The sequence below is a fragment of the Ptychodera flava genome, chromosome 16, assembly GCF_041260155.1.
Source record: "Ptychodera flava strain L36383 chromosome 16, AS_Pfla_20210202, whole genome shotgun sequence".
Lineage (NCBI taxonomy): Eukaryota > Metazoa > Hemichordata > Enteropneusta > Ptychoderidae > Ptychodera > Ptychodera flava.
This window is the reverse complement of record NC_091943.1, coordinates 1256708-1274248: the sequence shown is the minus strand read 5'-3', so window position 1 is coordinate 1274248 and position 17541 is coordinate 1256708. Positions and strand designations below refer to the sequence as shown.

The 17541-nt window shown below is 35.7% G+C and overlaps 1 protein-coding gene across 12 annotated transcripts in view; it reads left to right on the top strand.

Annotated features, from left to right (window-relative positions):
- Positions 1 to 17541, top strand: part of LOC139152471 (breast cancer anti-estrogen resistance protein 3 homolog) — a 105335-nt gene that overhangs the window by 43497 nt on the left and 44297 nt on the right. For 9 of the 12 annotated variants that reach the window (XM_070725616.1, XM_070725618.1, XM_070725611.1 and 6 more), the window contains exon 2: positions 7771 to 7871. The exons of 1 other annotated variant lie outside the window; for it this stretch is intronic. In XM_070725616.1, the coding sequence (XP_070581717.1) occupies positions 7779 to 7871 (93 nt within the window). In that variant the 5' untranslated portion in view covers positions 7771 to 7778. Of the gene's footprint in view, positions 1 to 924; positions 1067 to 7770; positions 7872 to 17541 lie in introns of those variants that run through there. 2 more of the 12 variants (XM_070725617.1, XM_070725615.1) reach the window with 1 other exon arrangement.

The window sequence follows — 17541 nt, the reverse complement described above, 5'->3', positions numbered from 1 at the left end:
TTGTAACAATATCGGAATAAGGCAACCTTACCTGAGGGTTTTACAGTTACTTATGGAATTTGTATGAATTAGTGTGATTGTCTTAGGGGACAAACATACAAGTTTCTAACGACTTAAGAAATCATGATTGCCAATAGCCAATGTATACTATAACCATACCGTCCAGATAACCCTACTGTGTAGCAAATGACCTGTATCATGGTCTGTCATTCATACATTGTACGTCACAAGTAACAGGCATCAGCCGTTCACAACCAAAGGTCAGGCTCTGTGGACAACACAGTGACTTCAAACACTGGCACAAAAGGGTGTCAGAACAACCTTGTGGGACAGCAAAAAAAAATATTTTACTTTCGACAAAAGTAAATCCACTGTAAAAGTCAAGGTTGGGCTTTGGAAGTTGTTGTTCATAGGGTAATTTATATTTACAAGTTCGCAGTGTAACATATGAATGAAGTTTATCGTCTCTCAAGTCTCAAAATAACCTGAGTAGTGACGAATGTATTGCATTATTTCGGTGTCCATACAAAAGGAGAAGTCCGCCAATGAGTCTGCTAGTTACTACTTGACCAGACACAGTGTGTGGTAAAAAGTAACCCATTCTTCCACTGCAATTGAACCCAGTCAATGAGGTGTGTGATGAGAACAGTCTGTCTTGAACTAAAAGAGAAATGAGGTAAATATTGCTGTCTGTGAATTGCAGGGGATCTGTTCAGGTGCACAACTACTGACTTTTATTCACTGCAGCTCGCATGTTATGAAACCCCCTTTTATGTTGGAGATACTGATTTCCATACAATTGATAGGAATTGTTTCAAAGCGTGCTTGACTGCACAAGGCCAATCAATTCAGATAAGAAATCTCACTTTGTTTCTCACGACTTGCCCCTGCCAACCCCTATTGTGAACATGGTTCGGTCCACAGCAAAGTTCGACAAAGGTCATATGTTCTTGTTGAATAGCGTGATAATACTTTCAGTAAAGCGCAGCCAGTCAGCTGTTTCAGCAAGGTGTTCCCAAGGCTGTTTCTTCATTAATATCTACAGAAATCATCAGGCCTGTGCCAGGTAATTCCTTATGTGTACTCATTTCACCATGGTAGTGAATCTTGTGGCTTAAGACGGGGGTTTTCAGTAGTTACATTATCAAGTGGCTATATGGAATCATAAAAGTGGAGTGCCATGAATGAAGTATTTGTTCGCAGAGAAGACTTGTTGAGAATGATTGATTCGCAGCTGTTGAACTGGGCATTCATGAGTTGGATATTTGGCTATGATTGAGTAAAAAAGGATGAAAATAATAATATTTTGGCTCATACTCTACTTGTAATTGGTATAACCATCAATATATCACTGATAATTATTCAATCCAGACTTATCTGCAGAGTTATGTCATTACACTCAACACTGTCGGCTAATCACCTTTGGCCATTAATTATGAAATCACGTCTGTGATATACATAGTTTTCCATTCAGGACATAGTCAACAACTTGTTCTGTTGCCATCTTGTTGCTCCACTGGGACAGGCACTGGGACAGGCATTAAAAGGTTGCCAGGAATTCTGCATATGGTGTTGAGTGCTTGTGCAAGAATATAGCCGTAGGCAATTTTTAATAAGCCTGAGCTAAAGTGTCTTTTTCTGTTCGGGACACACATCCATTCTGGGTTGGAGTTCACTGGCTCTCTTGTCAGGCTGCAGCTCATGTGATATTTCATTGCTGCAAAATTTGTAGTCTTTTGCCCTTCTGATCTTATTTTAAAAATCATCAAATCAAGAACGTCAAGTTCTGGGTATACTCAACAAAGTTACCCAAGAAGTCATGAAAAATCTGTTTTTCATTTTTAGGTAGATTTTATCAGACTAAAATTTTCTGATTTTTTCCCCCCAAATCCTGATGTAATTATCTGATAATAATTTTCTAAGTGTAGTCAATATTATGCATGAGTTCATTGCAGGGTGGCCTTCCACAGAATTTCATGTTAATATGGGGTCAATTGTTACCATCCTAAACCGGAAAATCCTCCGGTTAAACGAAGCATAGAAAACCAATCTCAAGTGAATTTAAAATCTTTGATGGTCAGCACAGCGCAGATATGGCCACTGTGCTTGACTTTGAATACAAAGTTAAGTTAATCACAGCTGCCAAACGATTCACGTATGCCTTAATTGTCACCATAGCTGGATGAATACGCTTTTGTCTTCCGTGTCCAAGGAGAAGTATTCGATTAATTGAACTATTTTGTTGCAGGGCTTGCACAGTTGTGTTACCGTAATTTGGCAAATCCAATACTGCACTCATTTGCGAAAACATCCACCATGCAGTCTATATGCAAATACTTTGAGAATTCTCGAACCAATTCAAGTGAGAACACGCCAACTTTGTACCGGGTTCTTTGTTGCCAACTTTGTACTTTCAATAATGGGCCGATTTTCAAGGTAATCTGATTTGTTAACATTCTTGGCAGTTTTTGTTTTTCCGTGTCAGTTAAACACTAAATATACAATCCTTTGAACAAAAGCCAGACCCGGGACGAGATAGTTTGAAAGAGACTTTAGTTGGTGCCTGGTGAATTCAATAGATCATTAGCCTCTTTTTGTATTGACTCTTCCAAGCCTTACAGGTGGAAAGATGTTAATGTCTTAATAAGATTAAGATTAGTGGCAAAATAACCTAAACAATGTGTTGGGAACTCTTAGCCCATAGAGGTTCTATGGTTATCCCTCTTATAAACTACCTGTGATATTTCCCAGGTATACATGTACTTTAAAGGGGCATTCCTCAATCCCTGGTTCTCGCATTAGTGGTTGTTGATATTGACTATTTGTGTGATTGTAGTCCTTTTTTCTCATTTGAAAGTTGTGCACTGCTAGATTTATAAAGCTGATAAAAAACCTGCCCCTTTAAACTTCAAAGTTTACCAGTAAAGTTGATGGCTAGTCTGGAGGCCATCTTCACTTTGATGTTAGAGGTGTGCTATTTTGCATTCTGGCATTGTGGCATGGCTCCAAATTTAGACAGGATATTCTGGAGTACCTTTTTCCGTTTTTCTTTGTAAAAGACATAAAAGCCCCGTTTTGAAAACCCCTATAGTCATTTTTCTGCAATTGTAGGAGTGAACATTTTACGGAGAATGCAGGTTTGTTCAAATTGTCAAAGCAACTTTCTTTTAATGGAGTGTCATAAAGTCACACTTGTATAAAGGGTGCAGCACACAGCGTACACAAAAGAACGTAGCAATCAGTTTCATACAGTATGAGTACAGAAAAGTAGAGAGTTCAAAAGTGAGTACAGGTTCACAGTTACATGTAGATATATAGATAAACTGAATTTGAAATTCCCAAACTCTTTATTAGCGGAGAAGCATAGTCTTTATGAAAGAGAAGTTCTTTCTCTGTGTGCTACTGCTTCCATGGTTCAGCCCAGTAATTTCAAGGGTTGTTATGAGGTTGAAATGGATTTAAGGCACTCACTTTACTGGATGTTAAGTAGCCTTCACAGTGTGAGAAAGTCTGTAATGAGGAAATAATCGAGGATTTCTTTCTATGGGAAGCTTCAAGACTTCTGGTTTGTTGGCCTTTCTTGGTGTGAGAGAAATCCTGCTTGTAGAAAAGGAAGGGAAGAACTCTGAATGAAACTATTCATCGAGTTTTAAGTCCTCTGCCCCGGGTGAGCCAGAGGTCAGACACAAGAATGTTACTAGTTCCAGAAACTCGTCATAATTTACCGTTCCAAAAACAGATCGTGCTTTATGGTCAATGCAAAAATACTTGTAATATGACACAGGCAAAAGACTTAGTGCATTAAGCCTCTATCACAAATCTTGTCATCTGAATATGTCACCCGACAATAACTCTCCGTTCTTCATAAATTTTTCAGCATTTCAATTTACCCATGATCAGTACAGTTTAAAGTTTGCTAAGGTCTAAAATTAAATGTACTATACACTTTTTTCCATTTGACAAGAAGTTGAATGATGTCTCATAAATTTGAACCATGGTCCTGCTGGTACTGTTTGAATAGACTGAACACAGACCTCAGTGAAAATGCTGACTCAGCAGTTTGCAACTTTTGTGTACAAATCACGGTCGTGCAGCACTTTTTTACTTTTATTCTCCACTTTTCCTCTGTTTTTGATTTTTTTTAAAACGTATATTTTCACATTTCCTCAACAAAAATGACAGTATTGTTTGATTTTTAACTTTGTTGTGTAACATTTATATTCACTGTTATAACTGTTTCAATGTAAAATTTTTGTGGGATTCTGCTTTTTAGTTTAGTTGGGTACTTGGGTTCCCAATTGACTTTAAGGAAATCAGTCCTACAGCAACATGCTTATAGTGTCACTGTACTTTCAATAACCACCCCTAATAAAACTTTAACAGCAAAATACTCAGAAGAAAAAGGGAAATTTCCTACATTGCAGCAAATTTATGTGAAAAATAAAATGATGTTGTTCAACTTACAGGAACGCAGATGTCAGTTATTGTATTTGAAACTTTTTTATCTGTTGTTCTAATTTGGTATGCCGCAGTTTCAAGTTGTTGACAGCTTCCATGAGATACCCTTGGGAATGACAAATGTTGTTTAGGTGTACTTATCCCTCAACGTTTCAACAATACATCCAAATATCCTCAGGGGCTTGCTTTGTCATTCAAAAATTTCATCTATTCAAAAGCATCACTCATGAGTTAAAGAGTGGTAAATCTTTTCCCCCACTGGATCCACTATTAGAAAACTGTGTATTTTAAGGGACAAATCCAAATGATTTAAATCACTACAGTGTGCATGGCTACCCGTCTGTGACAAGGTCGCTTCAACCTGTCTCTCTCGGTCACTTTCAAGAAAGATTTTGTCTTCTAACACTTCTTTTGTAAAAGTATGTAACAGACAATAAAGTAATCTTCCCTTTTTTAACAACACTGGTACAAGGACTGTCCTCACTTTCCCAATGTTCTCTGGTGTCTTGTAAACACCAAGAATGTGTCTTGTAACATCCTGAATCATTAAAAAGTACTGAGATCTGTGTGTTATAAATCACACTTTTTATAGGTTTGTTGAATTTACCAGATGGTGTTGGAAGAAAGCTCACAGTTGTTATTTTTGGTTTGAACACTTCCCCATGACAGATGACAGTACATCTGGAATGGGACAGCCTAATTGGCAGTACATAACCTGCTGTGTGTTATCAGTTTGTAATTGGTAATTCCTTTGAAAATGCAAGGTGCCAAAGGCTGGAGTTTTCTCTGCGGCAGTGTCAGCCAAAACAAAAGAATGTTGACAAGATGTGCTGTAAGTGGCGCTAACAGTACATTGGTGTCAGAGTTATTTTCAGTTCTTTGCTCCAGGGCTTGTGAATTTCTTATTCTACCACCGCATTCCAGAACTCTGGAGGTAGTGTTTTAGTGTTTAACCCATTTGGAGTTTATTTGTTTGCAGTAGCATTCTGGGTTCTGTAAACAATCAGGGGAGGTAAGATGATAAAGTTTCACATGTTATAGTGGTAGCTTGATCAAAATAGCACGTGATAAAAACCTGTAATGGTATATGGTTTTGATTTATTAGGTGTAATATGCGTTGTTCATTATTATTATGTGTGTAAAGATGAAATCTTTTAAATCCATTTTGGAATTCCTGAGGGATATTTTCAAGTTAAAAACCATTGCAAAACAGACTTTCAAATTCGGAATCATTCGATTGAAAATTCCAATTATTTACCAGACGATAGCATATGCTAACACAGATGGCAGAGCACCGGCAAAGTTTGAGTGACCTTGTTTCATCAAGAGGTCTGTGACTTTGAGAAGAGTTATAAGTGGTTAACAACCCAGGAAAGGAAAACATCATAAAACTCAGCAGGTTATCCCTTGCTAATTAGTTTATTGTGGTTATAGAAAGGGACATTTCACGTCATTCTAAAGTAAAAAACCGGTCACACAAACTTTGGTGGCTTCCATTTCAAGAGCCCCACTGCGTGTATGAGACCATGGGTGTCTGAAACACCGTATTTAGGATTACTGGTGCTGTTTGGAACTTGAAGACAAGGACCATTATTGTTGTGTTCAGTGTGTTGCATGGTGCCTCGGAATGTCAAATAATTGTGGTTATTGTGCCAACAAAACTCTTGTGGAATGTTGTGTGATGTCTCTTTGCTGGTTGAGATACTCTTAAATTCAAGATCTTATTAGTGACTGACTCCATGGTGTACGGGGCAACTGTTCAACCCACTGCAACAATAAGTCCATTCTCCATGTTAAATTATTTACTCAGTGAAAATAGGTTCCTGGTCTCAAAATATTACAGAAATGTTTTCTAACTTAGGATCATTCAGGTCCTGAATCTTGCCACATGATTTTTAAATCTCATTGCAGGAAACCAGAAAAAATAATTTTGTTTTGAATTTTCACAGTCACCCTTTAAAACAGTCACAGTGTTCTATTAAAGGGACAAAGTCAGCCATTTTTCATAAATTTTGTTTGATACGAGATACTGAATCGAAAATGAATTAATGGTCATGACCATTAATTCATTTTCGAGATGGTTTCATGTATCGTGTCTAAAACCAGGGTCGAATATATGCATGGTCACCCATTCATTCAGTATCTTTCAACATGTCAAACAATACAAGTAGTATCTCGTATCATACAAAATTCATGAAAAATGGCTGACTTTGTCCCTTTAAACAGTATTGACATTGCTTCAATGATCAAAGAAACCCAGATGAAGTAAACACTGATATGATTACATTGAGATCTTATCACATGCAATTAAAAGGGATTAACAAGTATGTGCATGTATGCTATAATATGCATTTGTAAATTTCTAAATTGTACCTCATTCATTTTGTCAATAATAAAACTAAGAGACTGTTGGATGAAGAATATCAGTGATGGTTGATGTATTAAGACATAATTTCCTGTAACTTTATCACTACCCACCCAACACATATTAACAATTACGCAAACATGAAACTGTTTGATGTGAGTTTGCAGACCTGCCCAATAACTGTACTGAATTTTGTTATTGTAAATGACATCATCTGTTCAGAACCTGACAGTAGTATGAAAGTTACACATCTAACAATGTACAGGGCATATATTTTGTATAGTTGATGTAATAAAAAAAAATGAAAAATTACTATTGAAATGGAAACAGAAAGAAATGCTATTTTAAAAAAATATGACATACTCAGTCCTATCTTGATAAAAGTTCACTGCTGCAAAGAAAATAAAATATCATAGGAATAAGATATCCTGGTGAACTTCAGAATCCTTTCTTTGACAAATATCACATATATGTTAATTCACTTTCCCCCTCTGATGACGTCAAAAAACACTGTTTACCCATTTGAATGGTGACTATGATAAATCACACTATGAAAGCTAATGCTTGCCAGGACCACCTGTCTCTGTCATTGCTGCAATTCTGTGATTAACCAAACCAATTCCAATTTTACTTTGTGATGTGTATGTCTGTTTTTAGGTTGTCCCTTACACTTTCAGGCGCTGATCCCTTCTTTAGTTTATTTCCCTAAAAAAATTGCCGTTGAATATTTAATTTGATACCACATATACATATGTCATTATACTGCTAGGTAAACATGATTGGAGTTATTTCTTTGTACTGGTTGTCTTTCAGAAAAGAATTAGATTGAGTAATTAGGAATTACAATGATCAAGTTAGGGGGTCCAAGTGATACTCCTGATCGTAATGATTCATATACAGTGATGTCACAATGTAGTGTTTTTAACATATTCCCTGCTTTCTTGTAGGCTATGGTATGATGCCAACAAATTTTCCAATTGCGGATTGGTTGAAATCTCTCGGGTTACAGGAGTACGCAGTCAATTTGAAGACTTTCCGAGACGTAGAGGTAAGGCTTTCACCACTGTTTTTGCTTATAAGCTGATGAGGCATGACTTCTCATATGAACTGATTGTGATACAAAACATGTACGACACACGGTGACGGTGTTAAACATGTGAACGTTCAGTCAGTGTGCGTCTGAATGTGTACATGCTTCTCTGTGTGCCGTAGACTTCATGCTCGACATCACGAGCAACGGACTGCAGCCCGTCTCCAGGAGGGATGTCCTCATCACGCACAATGAGACAGTCATTCTGAATATTACAGTGTGGTTCAAGGAGATTTCACACAGAGAGATCATTCTGCGTCTCTGTGTATCGTAATCTTAGCGGTATATACAAATATATATATATATATATATATATATATATATATATATATATATATATATATATATATATATATATATATATATATTTTATGAGTGCTTCATGTATGTGAAGAATGTATACATAGATTGGATGTACATACATATAAGAAAACAGGAAAGTCATTGTGCATGTATATTTTGGAACTCGGACGCATGAAGTTTCATTGCTTTTTCACTATTTTAATAACTCGAAGATACGGGTAATTATCAACCCTATTGCAATATTAGTCTCGTATATGAAATATGTGTAATTTATGCCAGGATGAAATTGAGTTCATCTTGCAAATGAAGATGTATGATAATGAACTTGCGAGCTCTAGAATGAAACCTTGAAATGAACTGTGATAAAAACATTAAAATTTATGACATCCACATTTACGTAGACAGAGCCACGCAATACGTACCAGCAGATGGCCGACAATTACTTGTCAACTCAGACCGTACTTGAAAAATTTCCACCAAATTGCTTCAATTCTCAATGATCTGTGATAAAAATACAAAGTTCTAAATGGCACCCCATGGAAGATTTATCTAATGCTCCATAATTTCCGGAATGTGTACCCATTCATTGATGATGGGTTTGACATCCTTTGTTCAGACTATTCCCGAGACAATACTCGGTCCAATAGAGTGGGTTTGAAAATGCAGAATCGAGTGGATTCCATGTGTACAGGGCCATTGTTTATGGGGCTGGAGAGACGTTTATTCCCCGGAGTGACTACTCCAAGGCAAATATATCAACAGTGAATTTATGTAAATATGCATCCAGTGAGATATCAGCTGTAAAAATGAATTAATATCAATCTGATTGACTATTTTACACCTTTGTAGCAACATCCTTGTTAAGTGTACGGTATGGTAGCTGTTTAGTGAGTAACCGGTAGTTATGATAAAAAATATTATTATTATGATCCATTGCAGCTCATGAATTTTTTTAGATTTCATCTGTATCTCAACAGAATGATATAATAATGATATAAACCAGGAGATTTTGACCAGTTCGTGATATACATGTACATGCACAAGCGATAGCAAGTGCATATATGGAATGAAACTGGTCAAAATTGAGAGGTACATGTACATGTATACCCATTGTTGAGGTTGTTTATTGCTGCTAGATCATAACAGTATATTGAAACTATGGTGTGAAATGAAATTTTCTCTAGGTAATAACTTGTTCGTGTTACAACTGTGCTATATTGCAAAATAGCATGGTAACTTATTTTCAAGGCTCAACCAATCAGATCACAGTATTTGCACCATCAATATACTGGTATGGTAAAATATCAGTTTTGCTCGGCAGATTGTTGAGTACAGTGGTTTTCTGACATATCTGTCATGATATTTAGATTCAGTTCAAATCAGTGTGCCCTGTATGCCAAATTGACACTGGAAATGTTCTCAATGGCACAGGGAAAATTATCCATATTTTCTGTACATTAATTGGTAGGGCTGATGCAAAGAAATTTTCAGGAGCTTTCAGTGAATCAAATCACAAGTGAGAATTTTAAGGCATGTTAGTGAAATAATATATTGAAAATATACAATCTAGAATATAAAACATGGTTATATTTAGAGAGAAGTCAAAACATCCCAAATTATGACTACAAGGTAAAAACAGATTAAAAGTAAAAGCTGCTTAAGTGAGATTCTTCCCCCAAAGATAAATGTTTAATGTTTTAACAGGTAGAATATGGACGTATCTTGAAAATATTGCCTAGGGGAAACCAGAGTTGATGCAGTACGTGACATATGAAAATACTAATTTCAGGACAGTTATATGTACAACAAGCAGTCAAATTAAAATGTCAACTCGTATCACATGAAGGGACAATCAAAATGTCAAGGAAGTCACTCTGAGAGCTTTCTCTGTGTACAGAGTGAGTACACTGTCCCAGTGTGAAATGAATAATTCATGGGCTAACAAGATGTAGTGGTTTTCTAAATCCTGACAGTCATTGTCATTGCGGAGTCTGTCAGTTTAGAGTGCAGTATGTGCATGAGAGAAGGAATTATCAAATGCAGCTGTTCCCGATCACTAAATATTGGTTGCAATTGTGGTAGGAAAAGTGTAATAATCAAAGCCATTTATTGTAATCCTCTGTGATTATTTAAGAATTTTGTTCTCTTTCTTGTCAGCCTTCTCTTTTGAGTTGTAATGAGTTTTTAGCTTGGCCCATTTACCATATGTTTTTGCGGCTCTTTTCCGATTCCCACCAGCCTGTGTGAAGTGTACCGAAAGTCCCATAGACGGCCACCTTAGTGACCATTAAGTTTTACACCTAGAACAGTTATGGTCGCTGTGTTTAGAGTGGGCTAACCCAGAATAGGAGCCAAATCCCAAGCCAAAGCTGTAAATTTTGATTCTAGTGAATATTTGAGATGCCGCAGCGTTGATTCATGTCCCAAGATTATCATTCTGGTGCTTATGACTGCCTCTAATATATCCTCGGTACAGTAGCTGCTGATTTCAATACTGCGTGGTGTCAAAACCTCCATCTTGGGTACTAAGTCTACAGTAAAAATTATACAAGTGCAATTTTATCACTTCTGCATGTACTGTATCGGTTCTGTTCTGCTAACTGTGCAAAAATGAGGAGTTTGCAAACTTTATTAGACATTTATAACATACAGGTGAAAACAATACTTTTCATAACATACTGAATTTGTACATCACCTTTTGTCAAGCAATGCTTCCAAATGTGATGTATGTAGTGTATGTGATTTCTTTCACAAAAACTAATCAAAGGTATCTCCAAATTGGTGAAATTGAAAGTTTAGATCTTTGATGTTTTCACTTTCATCTTTATTCATGGAATTTTCACTTCTTAAAGGTACATATTCACTTTCTCAGTTTCACAAATCTATCTGAACCATTCGTGTCATTAAACCTTGTGAACACCCGGCCCTCATATAGCAATCTGCACATACATGTATACATGCATGTGCTATAGTTCAATGAAACCCTTCACCACCACGGGCAAGCCTAAACCCATTTTCATGGGGACAGCGGACCTGATCACAGGTGTGTGGTGGTGTATAAAGCTTAAAATTTCATGATTACTGTATTTCACTGATGTAAATGTGATTTTGAATCCTTGAACATAACATTAGGAATGATAATCAGGTACTATTTAATATTTTGGTGACACGTTGTACCGTATATACACAGATTTTGCAAGTGTAATAAATCGTGTCATTTCTTAAATTTTCATTCATTGTTAACAGTAGTAGTGTAGTGTAGTGTATTCTGGTGTAGTGTAGTGTTTAGTGTATTGTAGTGTAGTGTAGTGTAGTGTAGTGTAGTGAATTGCTTGACTAAAATGAGCATTGATTTCTCTTATTTAAACAATAACCAACTGATTTACTATCAGAACTTTATGGGAATTGCCTGTTTCATTTTTTTCTACCATACAGTATAGGCAAGAATCTTACTGTAACCAGCATGCCTTTGATGTAGACTCTGAAGTCAGCTAATTTTTCAACCAGTAAAATTATATGTTTATTGATTGGAGTCAGGCCCAGCTTTAAGTCCTCAAGTGATAGTTCCTCTGATAATGGTCATATAGACTGTCACTAAAAATTGGATTTGCCCTCACAGTATGTTTGATTGGAGATGTATTTGTTCGAAATGTCCCAGATTATATCTTCTACTGATGTAGTGCATCATGATATGAAAGATACAATCTAAAGGAATAAGCACAATTTTACTGGATTAATGTCTTTTTTATGCATCAGCCATTTTTTACTTTCAATTCAAAACGCATACTGCGACTCCTAAGCCAGACTCCAGCTGTTCAGTCGTACAGTGATTTCATATCTATTCTGTTATTGAACTACTTTCTAGATAACATAAAATGGTGTTGAATTGTCTGAGTAGCACGGAGATAGAATATGTAATGAAGATAGTTAATATGTTGTGAATGTGGTGTTCCAGTTCGTTTGAAGGATTTGATATTAATTGACCGCAATCAGCCAGGAAATGAATTCATATCTCTCAACGTGACATTTACATCATGAAATTATGTTCTTTTTATAATGAATTATTTAATTACTTTTGGACAAGTTTTAATCTTCTGCCTCGTGAGAATTTTGTCATTATATAGATGTATGACATAAGTGTAACTTATTGTCACTAACCAGCAACCAGAAATGTGCAGTGACTCAGTTTACACATTTATATGGCAAAAGACATTAAGACTTTTTTCATTACACACGGATTTCTACCAATACGGGCACTGCAAATCAAGGACATAAATTTTATGATCTCATCACGTTTTTAAGAGCTACTGCTGGGAGGCATTTAATAAATGAGCAAGATACATATTACAATTTCAGGGTGTTGAGATTGACATATATAACGTTCATTTTGACCGAGATGCTATGATGTGTATCTTTAACCTGATCACCCCTGTGCATTAATGGTATAACCCTATTCCTTTTCATTGGTATGGTGCAACTTGTATCACAGGAAACAGTGGTGAAGGGTTTGTTGAAAATGTTACCAGACCTTGAACTTAAAATTAGCCAAAAAATGACGACTTTTGTAATCACAAAAATATTAAAAAGGTTTTGTCACAACAATTTGTCATGAAACTTTCTCAATCAGACAGGACAACACTTAAAATTTCATGAGATTTTCATTTTCTCATTTACATCATTCTAGAGTTTCTTGTCCACAAGAATTTTTCAAATTTTGATGGATGAAGACACATCTATTGTAAATCACACAATGGAGTAAAATTCAAACAATATATCTTGATTATTATTGTAAAGTAATCAGAACCTTTATTTCACATGTATTATTTTTTCCCTAAACTTATCAATTGCTACTTTCATTGAAAGTTTAATTCAAATTTGCGATAATAATTTTCACAAAGCATCTAAATCTGAACACAGTGGGCCGAGGGGACTGCGATCTGAATAAATCACTTTTAATACTAAACTGACATTTTTACAGCGTCCGTAAGCTACTGCTGTATTCCACCAAATGAAATATGACTCCATGCACATGGTTGCAGACATCAAGAATGTATATACACTGGGATTAGGCACAGACATAGCAATATGAGAGTACCGTAGTTGTGGAATTACCAGTGAGAGAGTGATAAATGGAATTTTGTCAGTATATGACAGGATTGCTATTGAAGTACGGTTGTAAAAGTGTTGACCCAGGAGAAGATGGAATATCCATGTGCACATGTCATTCCATTCAACATTTCATTGGCAATCATGCTTTGACAGTCCCATCTTTCATTTCTGAAAATATTTAAAAAAACTGATTTATTTTTTCAAACATTTCTCAATATTTGTAACCTAAAATCTGCCTGTTAGCATGAAAATCATTCTTTATCTAGTACTTAAATAAATCTCAGAATAACTTTCACCCTTTCATTTCTTCTTCCACCTCTATTTTTCATTCCTCCATTTTGTAAAACCATTTATTTTTCAATGGAATTTAATTTACTATTTTTGCTAAAGGGGAATCCTCCAAATTAATCCCAGTGAAATGTTAAACAATTATAGATTTTATTGTTTTGGCAATAAATGAGTAAATTGAAATCCCAGAGAATGTCTCGAACATCCAAATATTGAAACTAAAGCCCTTTGAAAATACTAGCATGATTATTACAATATCCTGAGCATTTCTTAAGAGAGGATAGTCAGAGATACATTTTTTCATTTTTGTTTTACGCATAAGATAGTTGAATTTTTCTCTATGATTAGACAACAAAACATATAACATAAAAAAACAGGCCATCTTTTAGTGAAACTTAACATTTTTTTAAACTTTTTTACATCACATCAGGTTGTTTTAAAATGATGAAGGAATAATTAAGACAAAGACTTTGCCTGTTAATTGCCAAAGATGGAATGTATTGATTTGTCAAAGTAGCCAATGAACTTTTGAATGGGAGAGGGATGTTCCTAACTGTCTTGCTTTTCAACAAATTAGGATATTGTTGAATCGTGAGTGATTTATTGTATTATAGTAATATTGGATTGTATTTCTTTGTCTTTGTCAACCTGAATGCAAAGATAAAACATACATAAGCTATCCATGACCAGAAACTCAACTGATATAGGCAGCACACAGTTTAACGTAGTGTCTAGTATCTAACTCTCATTTCTAAACTGCCACATTTTTTGTTCTAAATGAGTACTATCTAACTCCTGGTATTTGTGAACTCTTTGAGGCAATGTAGGGGTTCTGGAAATTACTTGGCGTCAGCCCTGACTGTAACCAGCCCTATATCAGCCAGTATATTGTTACATGTGAAATTCTTTTCAGGGAGAGATCTGATCCTGAGTCAGTAGCACATCTATTTTGCTTGGTGGACACACTGGTGACAAGTATGCAGCTATGATTTAAAGCTTAGTGAATGGAGAATGTCCGACAGTAACAGCAATGGAATACCATAGTTGATTTGTATAGTGCTGTATATTATAAAGCCAATACTAAGTCTTCAAATAAATTGCTTTTCCTGTTCATAGCAAAGTCTATGCTACTGAAACATCAGCTGAAACCTTGAACTCACATGAACCAAATGGATTTGTAAATTTACGAGATTGATCACAACGTCAGTGTATGTGGAATAAATCATATTTTGTCAAGGAAAATGAAAAAGCTTTGTGTATGAGACAAGACAGGTCAACTACTGATAATCAGAAATTAGGACTATTGCTGGAGGGATAAATTTAAATTGGCTTTCCAGGAGAAATGAGCTCATCAAGATTTTCCTTCTAATAATAGTCAAAGTAGACCTCAATTTGGACGTAAGATATATGTGCTTTGGGGGAATTACTGACAGCCTAAAATAATATTTTATTTGGATAAAATCGTCAGGTCAAGACCTGATAGATGAGATGTAGTTTAATAACACTAGCCTGGGTATTTCTGTGACCAAACGTAAGAAAGTGTGTACCATGTAAAATTTAAAATCAGTTCTCTTCTATATCATCTCAGAAACAGTCTAGATATATGCTTGGAAAATATTTCTGTTCTTAACTGTCACAGTACATTACACTCTTATTGCTTTAAATATTAACTTGTAGAAATGGTTGTGATTAATCTGTGTTTGTGTGTGAGTGACAAGGCAATGAATCAGTTAGAAATTTGATACCACACAATCAATAAAACCTGTAAATGAATAGGAGTGGATTTGTCCTGAAGTGCAGGTAAGCCAAGTATGCTATGGTTTTATCCATGCCTCAGTGTCTGAGAGAGCTCTATAGTATGTCAATGGAAAGGACTTACAATGGTTAACAGAGGGAATTGTCTGCCATGCGGAGACGATTGGTTGGTTATAATAGCAATCTGATTGACTGACAGACTTCTGGATGTGGTACATGTAATTCAACATTTAGATTCTGCATGTACAATAACTGCTCTGTGGATTTGAGTCAGCCAGAGAGAAGAGATATGCTGCCAATTCAAGAGAAAAGTAGCAAATGAAAGAAGTGAAAATACTTAAAAGAGGAATTTTTCATGAAGAAGTGACAAATGATGAGATTAGAAAGAAAGAAAAGCAAAAACCAGGATATCGGAAAACTTAAAATTAATAAAATATATAAAAATTAACTTCAGTAGTCAAGCCGAATTTCTTGTCTAGGTGCAAAATAATAACATCCCATGTCAGGTGTGTAGTATAAAAAAACTTGTAGCGTATACTGGTCCATATCAGAATGCAGTGTTATGTTAGAAAATTACACACAGATTGCATTGATGGAGTTACTGGAGAAATGCAAGGTGCACTCAATATCGGATGTAGTATTAAAATATTTACAGTAGTGCCTGGATAATGTTTTGCCACATCCTGTACAGCACCACTCACTGCCTTCTCCATTTCACTGAAAATCTCTGGTAGTACTTGAGCAAGGAAACCTGATATTGCCACTGGCATACTTTCTCACACAGAACACAGTCCATTTTACTATGATAAAAGGTTTGGTGGAAAGAGATTTCATCACAACTTGCACATATCTGATATAAATATGATGTCCATCAGATGATACATATCAATACTGAGGAGAATAGAGATTATTGTCCGTTTCTAATTGAGGTCAAGGGTCAGAGTTTTTTATGAAAGAAGGCAGAGAAAAGAGTTGTATAGGCACTTGATATGAGTGATTATGTGGAAAGAGAATAATAGCAAATTGAGAATGAACTTGCTGAAACAGCTGCTGTGTCATCTGATCGATATCGGAGGGCATTAAAATGTAGTGATACTGGTCTGGCAGCTGATTGAATAAACATCAGAACAGCCTTTTCATTTGGGAAGACTGCCTATTCGAACCTTTCAAATTTCTCTCAACCATGCATCACAGTCATTGATATCTCATCGGCAATCCAAATATTGAGTGATTAGTCATGTTTCACATGAAAGTATAATTGATGTACATTAAAATCAAGGGGTGTCATGTGGCTATTCAATGCAAGTCCAGGGTTCTACACAAGGGGGATTTTAGGGATGGGGGTTTGCCCTCGCTGTTTTTTCAGCTATCTATTCAATGTAAAAGAATACATTTTTACAACAAAGAAATATGCAAATTTTTCATTGTTATGTAAATTGGTTACACCTCTTATCATGAAAACTGGCCACTGAAGTCTGTGACTGAACTTCCCCCTGATAATAAAAAAAAAAACTGCTGTCATTGGTTAACCACCTTCATGTAAGGTCGTGACCCTGAAGTGATGATTATGACATATCTTTTATTCCAGCTACCACTGGTGTATAGTTCTTGTTACTGAATTTTTTTTCACAACAGTATGGCATTTTTGTTGGAACCAGTACCAACACTGTTTACTGGATGCTAGTTAGAGCATTTTCAAAATAAAACTGACTTTTAATTTTGAAATGCCTTGAATCATGATTGCTTTGTGCCCTTTGTGAATCAACTTTATTTCAAAATTATGGAAAACAAGTAAAATTTAGTTACATTCATCATTGAAGATTGCAGACATATAATACATGATCTGAGTAATTCACTGGTAATGTATGTACCAATCTCAAAAAAACCTTTATATCGTCACACAGTGAAGTTTTATGCATCTTACAATGTTGACTTTTTCCGAACAATGAGAAAGACGGGGACAAAGATTTCTTTTTCAGATAAGCTTTTCAAAATATCCAGTCCCAACTGGCAGCTTCCAAGCAGACTTCCTGCTTTTTCACAATCACTCTCAAAATAACTGTCCTTCAAATGTGCTTACTTTTATTGAAACACAAGCCATATGGGTATAATCACTAGGCTAATCGAGAGGAAATCTATTGTATTTTCACAAAGGAAAACCAACATTATTGAG